This window comes from Pollachius pollachius (genome assembly GCF_949987615.1).
Source record: "Pollachius pollachius genome assembly, chromosome: 2".
In the NCBI taxonomy this organism is placed as follows: domain Eukaryota; kingdom Metazoa; phylum Chordata; class Actinopteri; order Gadiformes; family Gadidae; genus Pollachius; species Pollachius pollachius.
In genome coordinates, this window is record NC_136935.1 from 46570915 (window position 1) to 46583037 (window position 12123).

The 12123-nt window shown below is 44.2% G+C and overlaps 1 protein-coding gene across 1 annotated transcript; it reads right to left on the reverse strand.

The window, feature by feature from the left end:
* Positions 1-1445: 1445 nt before the first annotated feature.
* LOC307071086 (beta-1,3-galactosyltransferase 2-like) lies at positions 1446-4207 on the reverse strand. The gene is made up of 2 exons (XM_079729962.1): positions 4116-4207; positions 1446-3403 (listed from the first exon to the last, which is right to left on the reverse strand). The coding sequence occupies exons 1-2, from the start codon at positions 4148-4150 to the stop codon at positions 2350-2352; spliced, it is 1089 nt and encodes a 362-aa protein (XP_079586088.1). The 5' UTR covers positions 4151-4207; the 3' UTR covers positions 1446-2349.
* Between the last annotated feature and the right edge of the window lie 7916 nt (positions 4208-12123).

The following is a 12123-nucleotide window of genomic DNA, read 5'->3' on the forward strand; positions in this document are numbered from 1 at the left end:
ACAATTTCAAGAGTTTTCGACTTACGGTATAGGCTGCAGTATTACTTTTACAGAAATTGAGGGGAAAAAAAAACGTTACAGAAACAATAGGGGATTATAATAATAATGACAACTATAACCACAAGCGGTGATTAACGGGGTCTAAGCAAAATTAAAAGTCAAGAACACACTAATGGAAGATATATAAATATAACATATAATTGTCATATTTAAGGAAAGATGTTCTACTTATAAACCTGAACTGCAGCCTTATTCACATGGTCAAAATGTCTATTGATAAGCACACAACATCCAGAAAACTCCAAGCACACAATATTCAGGTGAATGAAGGGCTTTCTTCAAAGTATATACCTGAAAAATCTTTGAAATTCTGGGGAAATTAAACATTTGTATTCAAGAACACTAACTAAGAAATATAAATATGACAGAGTTAATTATGAAGGAAATATGATTAACGAAGAAGTTCCCCTTAATGCCATACTGTGTCTTGGCAGTCCAATTCTTGGAAACTAATGAGCAGGAATGTTGATTGCCTAATGAATTTCAGGTGCTGTTCAATGTTGTGTTTCTTAAATGAGTGGCAATGAAAGAATGTCATGTTCAGCTTGTTCATAATGCTCTAATCAGGATTCAAACTCTCAACCTAAGGATCAGCAGTACACAGCATTAATCCGTTGAGCCACTGACAATCCTGAACTGCATGCAGTCTCATGCACATCGTGAAAATTTTGATTGTGAAGCACACATCAAGAAAACTCCAAGCACACATTTCACAAGAGAATTAAGGGCTTTCTTAAAGGGGACATATCATACCACCAGGTGTGAGTGTGATTAGCCATTACAAGCAGTTTTCAAAATGTGCAGCATTGTGACATCACAGGTGGGCGTGTCCATCTAGATGTGTGACGGATAGATGGACACGCCAACCTGTGATGTCACAATCACTATATTTTTTTGACCGGAAGTCGGGAAGGCCCATGCAAGTGAACAGAGAACTCCACAGCATTGAGAAGAGCCGTGAAATAATGTTCTGTAATTTATAATATTTTACCACCGAAACATGGTGAAAAAAAAATCCAGTTAAGAACATTTTTAGTTAATGACAACTAAAGATCACCTTTTAACAGCTAAAAAACGTTTTTGAAATCATTACAAAAACAAAGCAAAAGTACCACCCCACACAGATTATTTTGGAACGATTAGGCCTACAAATGAAAACAACCCTGGAGCTCATTAGAGGGGCTGTAGAAACAGACTCAATTACATTTTACCTATTAAAATGACACGATCACAGACAATCCCAAGACATATACCTTTTATAATATTGGTACATAAAATTAATGTATACCCTAGCTCTAATAATAGAATATTAGTTTTATTATTATTACAATTAATTTATAGTAGTAATATACTATTTTGTCTAATAAAGTCATCATAGTTCTTAACAAGTGATCATTCTGACATTTTACACAAGAGAAACATCATATTTTTAAGAAACAAACACGTTTATTTTACAACAAAAAGATAGTTCAGCCTAACACTTCTGCTAAAAGTAGGGTAAAACTGAATAAAACGGAATTGTATGGACACACGTGTGAGCGACAAACACCAGGCCTCTGTACCTAACTCCCTAGTATGGACTGCCGGATGTTTCTGATTTCGTTGGCTCCAGGCCCTGCTTTAATACCGAGTAGGCATGTCCTATGTGTCGTATTGGCTCCGCCCTCCTCACCTGTCTAAAGGAGCTGCCATCTGTGGCTGGAATAGTTATTGCAGCTTATATGTCGGGCCCTCCACAAAAAAAAACCGAAAACCACAGTGCTAAGAGAATCTGTCTGCACTTACACTAGGCTACATCATTATGCGACTGTGGAAATTATGGACGTGGGCCTGCCATGATGAAACTACAACGTTCCAAAGATGGATTGTACCATACTGGAACCATACTGACCACTCAATTACTATTGCACCATACTGGAAGGTGTGTTTTAACCGATGACACTCTTGTCTGGAGTCGATGACCTAACAACACTCATACTTTTATGGCCTATTTAATTTTAAAGGCCTTCAGCCTACCATAAAATTGGATGGATTAAGACACATCAAAAAACCAAAGGTTAGCCCTCCCCGCCTCCAAGTACACTATAGTTCAAAAACGCCACATGATACTTTGCACCAAACATTTAAACAGTCAACAAACAATGCTGAAATGATAATGGAATTAATATAAATAATAATGGAAAACAATATAAATACTCCCAAAATCATATTTTTACAAATGGGTTTCATTATCTAGCAATTTATGGACAATTCAACTATCCATGAAATAGGCAACTATATGTCAAAGGGCTAACATGGTGGGCCAGGCTTTTTTAAGTCCATCCAGAAAGTCACCAGCTGTTCAGAAGAGCCGAGAATGTATGTGATGATCTTAGAGAAGGTACAGCGATTGTATTTATCGAGGTAAGCTCTAAATTGGTTTGGATGTGGGGGCTGAGTGGGACTGAGTCCTAACTTTTTCATACACATTCCAATGTAGGCATCTTCAATATTGAAGGGTTCGATGCTTTTGGAGACCTCCACAAACCTGCTTGTCAGATCAATGGAGAAGAGGTAGCCCATGCCAAGGGTATAGGTTGGATAATGAGGGTCAGGGAACAGCTCCATAGGAACATACCATTTAGAGGACTGATCGCGAACGACAGGCCTATTCCACATCAGCATTCCTGTCAGGTATAACTCCTTGGGGATGCCTGGTGACTTTAACATGCTCACCAGATTCTCCACATTAAGGAACATATCTGAGTCAATCTTCATGGCATAGGACACATTTGGGCACCGTGTGGCCAGCCAGTCCATAATCACCATGGTCTTGATGGTCAGATTGATGTAACTGTCTATGAAGTCGCTCTGGATCAGGTCGTGGTACTGAAGGTTCTCCATGCGGACGCGCTCCTGCTGCTCTGTGATGTTTCCTCCACTGGGGAGACCCAGGAGGAAGACAGTCTGGATCAGCTCCCCCTGGACAAGGGTCTCGTTGCCCCACGTTTTCCGGATAGCATCCCGAGCTTTCCTGTTCCCAGGGGCCACAGGAACAACCAGAACCAGGTAAGGAGTGTTGGACCTACACACGTCTGTGTCATCCAGGATGAAATGGTAGTTCCTTGGAAAAGCTAGGTGGCGCTGGAGGAAGGCTCGATTTGGATGCTCCAGAGGAAGAGGGGCTCTATAAATCTGGTTGGTTTGTTTCAAAGGCATGTTGCTCTGCAGATAATTTGACCATTGGTCTTTGTTTACAGACAGGTAGCTGATTGAAATCAGTATCACAGCAAGTAAGAGGAGCCCCTTGAATGTTGACCTTAAAATAGGTGGCCTTTGATGAGTGTGAATCTCCATCACTGCACTGCATATAGGAGAAAGACAATGTATTCAAGTTAGTGCCTGATAGACAGATATGTATAAGGCCTACAATTAACCTGTCTAGGTTTCACTTATTGATTCTTATAGTACAACTTAAAGGCTAACAATATTTTTGATTGTTATAAAAGCACTACAGGAGACTGCATGATTACGCACAATATATTGATTATATCCGAATTGACAGCATGGAAAATGGACAACAGCATAGAGGAATGTATAAAAACAATGCGAAAGAAGACGGGACAGGATAGGGATTCAAAGTAATTTTCAAGTCATTCAGTCCTAATTGACGCGTCAATTGAATGCGAGCTCCGGACATTACGCAGTTGTAGTTGTAAGGTGGTAAGGTAAGGTGGTAAGCGGGATGGGTCATTTTACAACGCCACACGAAACCCATATTGTCCTTTCATAGAGGCAGGGTGCTACTCATAACATCCCGGTAAACGAAGAAAACAGCCTTTTTATTTATTTATTACATAATCGACCTACTTGTTGTTTATATTCAGTTTTCCGTACAAAATTATTCATCTAAGTTGAAAGGTTACCGTTGTAGAAATGCTTGTATGAAATTGATAACCATCAATGGCGTACACTAGTTAATTAAAAAAACGGGTGATATGTGCATATGGGTGACTATATCACCGGTTTTTTTTTTATTGCGAGTGAAACGGTAGTAATATGTACGCTTTACTAACCTCGCCAACTCCTTCGCCCCCGAAGCGTCCTTCATCTCTCAGGTAAGTCTACAAATCGTCTCTATCGCACTCAACGCGGTTGACTATTGCTGGCCCTACCTGCCACGGGACTGGACTCTATGTGACGTATTAACCTGTCAAGGGGGGAGGCGGGGCGCAGGGCCGTACTATCGCTTCACTCTGCCAATCACGCCCAGGTGAATAAGTAGTATACTATAGCGTATTACAAGTATACTGTAGTGTACTACACACAATAGAGTATGTATTAATTTAAGTACTTAGAAAAGGTATACGAAATTGCAATTGCTTAAAGTAGTAAATTGAGTGTACTTTTAAGTTCTTTGTAGAACACTATGAAAATGCTTCATGTTCACTTCATTAGAAGTGGATGTAAGTATACTTGCATAACACTTTGAGCTAAAAGTGTATTGTAGTACACTTACATGAAGAGTACTAATCTCCATCACTGCACTGCATATAGGAGAAAGACAATGTATTCAAGTAAGTGCCTGATAACCTGATACAGCCTACAATTAACCTGTCTAGGTTGCACATATTGATTGTTATCGTAAAACATATAGGCTAACAATATTTTTGATTATTGTAACAGCACTCTACTGCAGAAGACTGCATGATTACGCGCAATATATTAATTATTTCCGAACAGCACAGAGGAAGGATTAAAAAAGAGGCGACAGAAGACGCGACGGGATAGGGTTTTCAAGTCATTCGGTCCTAATTGACGTGTCAATTGAATGCGAGTGTCGAACATTATGCAGTTGTTGTTAACTCATCAAATCATAAAACCTCTTACACATTGTTTTATTGTAACTTTCAACTCAGCAAAGTTGGTTGGCAACTAATCAATTCTGTCTACTATGGGTCAACCTATTATTGATAGGATTATTAAGTATTGACCTGGTAAGTCATACTGTAAAACAGCAAGAAACCCATATTGTCCTTTCGTAGACGCAGGTTGGTTTACATATATCCAGTCATGCATAACATATGTCTAGGAATATGAAGAAGATTGCCTTTTTATTCCCTTTTTACATAATCGACACTTGTTTAATAATAACTTTGGTATGGAAGTTAATCTGTGCCATCGGATTTTAAAAATAAAAAGCCATGGAATTCTAAGCACTGAATATTTACACATTGAAATAACGGATCCAGATTTTTTGCCTCTGAATTTAACTCTTACATTTTCAATAAATCATTTTCAGCTTTATTTTTGTTAAAAATGTCTGAATCCAATATTCAACATTCAATTATTAAACTAAAATATTTTCATCGTCCCCAAACAGACCTCTGAAGAATAAGTCCCGCCTCCGAGGCTCTTGGCTCCATGTTTAAATGTCTATGGAAAACAACATGAGGGTTTTGAATGATCGTACGTGACAAACTCTGAAGGTGGCGAAGAAGTAAAAGCTGCTCAGGTTTTGAACTACACACTTTTCCCATCTAGATTCCACTTTGGTTTTGGATTGTCAGTGCCGTTAAAGTAGTTAACTATTATGAAGAAAAATTATGCTAACGCGGATCTGCGCTGACTTAGGACGTCACGACTCTCCCAGTCAAGGTTGCATAGCAACGGCAATGTTTCATAGTTTGTCTTCACCGAAATGGCACCAGAGCCCGCCTACGGAGGGGGTGGCACCAACGCTGCTCATCCATTCACGCCTGAAATGACAATCACGTTAGGTTGTGAATGGTTGCGAGCAACTCCCACCTCCCTAACAAGTATGACGTATGAAGTCTGCGCAGATCAGAACTAGCTCCCGGTTAGCATTAATAATAGTTAAAGGGGACATGTTATTGGGCGTGTCCACCTAGATCTGTGCTTGATAGATCAGTCACCTACCCAGTGGACTGAAGTAAACGTTGCTCATCTATCCAGCACAGATCTAGGTGGACACGCCCACTAGTGATGTCATATGGGGCAAATTTTGGGGCAAAAAAGGCTTATCACACTCACACCTGGTGGTTTAATATGTCCCCTTTAACTACTTTAATGGCCCCGAAAATCCAAAGTGCAAGTTTAATCTTGATGGAAAGATATAGTTCAAAACCTGCGCAGCTTTTACTTCTTCGCCACCTACAGAGTTTGTCACGTACGATCATTCAAAACCCCCATGTTATTTTCCGTAGACATTTAAACATGGAACCAAGCGCCTCGGAGGCGGGACTTATTCTCGCGAGTCTATTCAATATGCCAAATTCAGCAGCAAATTTCAATATCTGAAAATTCAATGTTAACATCCGGGTACGAAGGAAGAGCAATCGATCCTAGGTGCTAAAACGCTGTCAAGCAAGGAGAGCGGGAATAAGAGCGTCACTCGCTGGTTCCTTTTTTCTTGATACAAACGTTAATTCTAGACAGCATTTCACACAGTAGCCTATAATAGGAAATGCTCAAAGGTAAATCAAAGTCATTAAACACTGACTGTAGCTTTTTATGGGGAGAGAAGCAACGCTGGTGGACCTTACTAAACGCCCTATCCATTGTATCGGTCTGTAAAATGCTATAAAAATGTAAAAATGAATTTATTAAGCACATTTAAAAACAAGGTGAGGGGGGGATCTTATGTTTTATTTATGTTTTTGTTATAATGCACACCGTTTTTTATTTTATTTTAACTGCAGTATGAAATAAACGATGAACTAATGCCTGTATCTATGCGAAGTGTGTGTGTGATTGCAGTGACTTCGCTGGATTTACATGCAGCGTAAGGGTAATTGTAGTGGGTCAAGGAGCCCAATTTTTTAGGGCACCAATTTGGGGCAATCTGCCAAGGTCGCTTTGCCTACGTTTGGTGTGATGCTGCTGGGGCTATCTTTGATGTGATGCTGAAGCCCGCTGCCCACTGAGGAACGAGAGCGCAGAGCCGACAGTATTGCGCAACTGAAGCGGCAGCAACCTGTATTTCCAGTGAAAGCACTGCGTGCCTCGGGAAGAGGCGGCCTGCAGCAACCTGCTTTTAATTTGTCATCCTCATATCTGTATCATGTCACTCCGTACAGAATAGTGTTGGCTATGCGCGCGCTCGTTGCGCTCTTGTTATGCCACCACAGTGGCATATCAACCGTTTTGTTCCAGCCACTTAACGTGCGCCCGGTGTTACAAAAATAATACCCCCCATTCCGAGTGATCGATGAAGATACAAACGTTAAGTTTTAAGCTTGGGCATGTTTTCCGCACGTGAACGACTTCATGCCTGTCTACGCTTCAAACTCATGCATGTTGCAGAAAATGTAGGCTACAACAGTGCTCCCAGGGGTCACACTTTTCGGTGGCTTCTCTCCCCATAAAAAGCTACAGTCAGTGTTTAATTGGGAAGGCTGTAATCACTCTCACAGCAAAAGGCATACAACACTGCCCGTATTATGTAGAAATAGTCATATCAAATTAAATGTGAGAAACTCCGCTACAAGCACATGTAAGTCATTTTTACACACACCAAACACAACTCAAACACCAAGCATATTAATTCGACAAATTAGACAATTAAAATTAGGCTGGAGCTTAAGAGGTTAATGACGTTGATTTACCTTTGAGGCAAAAAATCCAATACGTTATTTCAATGCATAATTATTCAGTGCTTAGAGTGCTTAGAGGAGGGAGGCAGGGCGCAGGGCCATACTATCACTTCACTACGCCAATCACAATGAAAGGTTCAACCACTACTTTTTGTTGCATGCCTTACCTGGGTGCTATGTGTGCGCAATGTTTTATGTTTTCAAGCATGTTGAGTAGTAAAGCTATGTTGACTGCAGCTCCTGCTTTAGACATCCTTTTTACGGTTATTAATGAAGTTAATGTATAACAATTGGCAACGAGATTCTTGTTGCATCCCCAAGGTCCAATGCTCCATTCCAGCACAAGACGGAGTCTATAGCCAAATATATGGCAGATTCGCGCAGATTGGCTGAACATTGTGAATTCGGGGCGGGACTTTTGGGAGCACCTCAGAGACTTGATTTGCAGTCATGACTGACTACCAAAGATGTTCACAAGTAATTTGTTGCAAGTCCAAGTCGAGTCTCAAGTCTTTGAGCTCGAGTCCAAGTCAAGTCTCAAGTTTTTGAGGGCAAGTTCAAGTCAAGTCTCAAGTCTTTTGTCACGAGTCCAGGTCAAGTCTCAAGTCTCTGGCCATCCGATCTGTCAGATGGCCTCTCAAGTCTCTGGTCATCTGATCTGTCCCTAACACTGTATTGTTAAATCTTATGAATTCAAAGCATGTCCTGTAGCTACCATCCATACAGTACAGTATCAAAATCAGTTGAAGGATAACTTTATGGGGTCTAATGCAATGCAATCTAAAGAAACACACAAAGAAATCTGTTTCAATTTCAGAACTGTATTTTTCAACATTTTGGTATCTGCACCAAAGAATACATGTTTGTATATGTTGAACTAGACACGTCTTTAGCATATGGAAACTATGGAACACGTCTGCCTTTCTAGTTTCTGTAAGGGATAATGTATAGAACACCGGTCATTATCGGGAAAATAAGGCTTATTTTCGATAATGACCGGCGACGTTCTATACATTATCCCGCTTATTACACGGCTACTTGCCAAAACAAAAAAAGTAACTTCACATGGTGTATCTTTTTAAAATGTATTTGTCACCAGCATTCATAGTGTTGATCAGCAGAGAAATAGTCAAATAGCCCAAGACGTTGACGTCACATAGCAACCGAGGACGCTGATAAGTTACCGGACTACCTGCGTGGTGATACGACGGACGGCAAAAAAATCCACTTTCCTTGACAGCGGTCATTATATGCTTAGCAATGGTGAATTATCAAAAATAATTCACTGCTGGAAGTTTTGAAGGACCATGCAAGTGAGCGGAGCGTTCCGCAGCATTGAGAAGAGCTGTGTAATAAATAACAATAGTCACATTCATTATTCGATATTCTACGTGACCCTGACTATTCGACGATCGTTGCCCATCCCTAATAGAAAAACATGAATTAACTTAGATTTAAAAAGCAATATTGCATGACTTGACGAGTGTCGAAGCTCGAGTCCGAGTCAAGTCTGAAGTCTTTTGGGTGCAGTCGCAAGTCTAGTCTAAAGTCACAGTCTGTGTGACTTAAGTGCGACTCGAGTCTGAGTCTCACACTCGAGTCCCCATCTCTGCTGACTATCACCCTTTTGTTGTTGTAATCAAGTGATGTTTATTTGAGGATTGATTAAGTGTCTTATTTTTGTTATAGTTATAGTCATTTAATACAGTACTTACCTTGTGATGTTTACAGGTTACGTCAAAGCTGGAAGGGACGAATTGTCATGAATGTGGTATACCCACTTAATGAAGGCACTACCTTTTGTTGCTTGCATTACCTGGGTGCTATGTGTGCACAGTGTTTTATGTTTTCAAGCATGTTGAACAGTAAAGCTATGTTGACTGGTGCTCCTGGTTTAGACATCCTTATGTCTAAACCAGGTTAATATCTAACAATTGGCGACGAGAATCGGGTTGTATCCCAACGGTTTATTATTGAGTCATAAACACTATGTGACTGGTTAACTTGTCAAGGAGGGAGGCGGGCCTCAGGGCTGTACTAACATTCCACTGTGCCATTCACGCCCAGGTGACAAAGTAGTATTATTTAAGGTATTACAAATACAATTTAAGTACTTATAAAAAGTGTACTAAATTGCAAATACTTATAGTGGTAATTGAGTGTACTTTCAAGTTCTTGGTAGAACACTATGAAAATGCTATATAAAGTGTACTTCATTGTGGGGGGACGTGCAACGTCTGGCCTGCAGGGGGAGTATGGGCAGGTTGGGAGCGCACCGGATCGGCTGGGGGGATTGGACCTGATTGCGAGCAGTTGTCCACACTCAGGCCAATCAGGGAGTGTGTACTTATGTTCTTGCTTTGTGTTGTAGTGAGGAGAAAACCAGGAGCGAACGGACCAAAGAGATCCAGAGCGAGTGGAGATCATACCAAGAACCCACAAAGGGACGACTCTTGGAGAACCTTTGTTATAGTTTGAGTATTTGTGTACTCCTTCTAAAGACAATAAAACAATCTCCCACTGAGGGACGACAACTCTGCCTGCTCGCACTCATTTGAACCCACTACAGTGGAGCCCAATGTGGGGCTCTAGCGCAGGAAAAATGGACCAGTCCCCGTTGGGAAACGTACTCGGGCACCTGGCCCAGATGGCCGAGCGGCAAGGCCAGCTCCACCAGGCACAGAACGAGGTGCTCACGGACCTGGCCCAGTCCTTGGCCGCCGATCGGGCCATGCTCCGTGAGCTCCTCGCCTCCGGCAGACGCAGCGAAGGACCCCGAGGGCCGGGATCCGCAAACCATATACACGTCCCGAAGATGGGGGAGGCAGACGACGCGGAAGCCTTTATCGAGACCTTCCAGGGGGTGGCCGAGGTCTCAGGGTGGCCTCGCCCGGAGTGGGCGCACCGTCTCCTGCCACTCCTAACAGGAGAGGCACAGCTCGCGGCCCACAGTCTGCCGGCCGGGGCCCAGCAAGACTACGACGCCATCACCAGGCTCATCCGGAACCGGCTGGGCCTCTACCCGGGGGAACATCGGCGGCGGTTCCGGGCGCAGGCCTTCAGCGAGGGGGACCGACCCTTCGCCTTCGCCCAGCAGCTGAGGGATCAGGCAAGGAGGTGGCTGGTCCCAGACCAGAACACGGCAGAAGACGTGGTGGAGAAGGTGGCCCTGGAGAGGTTCGTGGAGGGGCTGCCGGCTAGGACCTTCGCCTGGGTCCGGTACCACCAGCCCAAGAGTCTCTCCGCCACCTGCAGCCACCACCACCTGCAGCCACCACCAGCGAGCCAGCGACCACCGACACCGGGCTCACGTACCAGTGCGGCTGCCCCACGGCGGGATAGGCCAACCCCGGCGTCGAGGGCAAGATGGGGGGGACCGGTCCAGAGCGGGCACATGAGTTGCCTCCCCCCCCCACTCCACGGACGGGCGCTCAGACGGCAGGGGAGGGGTGTTGGCGGTGCGGGCGGCCTGGCCACTTCCGCCGGGAGTGCCCTATGATGGAGGTGGGTCAGGTCGTCCGCGTCACCGGTGCCCCGTCTCCTCCCCAGGGTCCCGGTGAGGCGTACTGTATCCCGGTGAGGATACAGCGGGGTACGCACTAGGCGCTTTTGGACTTGGGCTGCATGCAGAAAATGATCCACCAGCGCCTGGTGCGGTCCGAGGCATTGGTCGAGGCGTCGAGCGTTTTGGTGAGGTGTATACACGGGGATGTGCACAAGTATCCTTTGGTCCCTATCGAAATTCGTTGTGGGGGTAGAAAATATAGGGTCATGGCGGCAGTTAGTTCGAGCCTCTCGCATCCCCTGATTCTTGGGTTGGATTGGGCGGGGATTCCACAGGCCGTTAGGGGGACTAAGGGGATGCGGACACGACAGGTAGGGACATATAAGTCGCGTGCTGTGTTCTGTGCCGAGGCGGGGGCGTCCGACGCTGCTCAGGGATCGGGGGGGGGGGGGGTCCTCAACCCGAGGTCCCATCGCCGAGATTCCCACCGGTGGAAGATTTGGATAATGGCCCGGTTCTATTGGACGGGGATTTGTGCGGAGGTGCGCAGGTGGTGCGCATCCTGCCCCGAGTGCCAGTTGGTGAATCCCCCGGCCATCCCCAGGGCTCCCTCACAGCCCCTTCCCCTGGTGGAAGCCCCCTTCGACCGCATTGGCCTGGACATTATCGGGCCATACGCACATGGGTATCGATTTGTGTTAGTCCTGATCGACTAAGCAACCCGATACCCGGAAGCAATTCCGTTGCGCAACATCTCCGCGAAGAGTTGCGCAGGCGTTGTTTCATGTCATATCGCGGATGGGAATGCTGAAAGAGATTCTCACTGACCAGGGCACCAATTTCATGTCACGCACGATTAGGGAACTTTACTGGTTGTTGAAGGTCAAGGCTATTCGCACAAGCGCCTATCACCCAGCCACGGACGGCTTGCGTGAGAGGTTTAACCGGACGTTAAAGTCAATG

Excerpts from the sequence above, each read along its gene's own strand:
- LOC307071086 (XM_079729962.1), bottom strand. The coding sequence starts at position 4,150 with ATGAAGGACGCTTCGGGGGCGAAGGAGTTGGCGAG. Across the intron at positions 3,404-4,115 it reads GGGGCGAAGGAGTTGGCGAG|TGCAGTGATGGAGATTCACA; the intron begins GTTAGTAAAGCG and ends TCCTATATGCAG.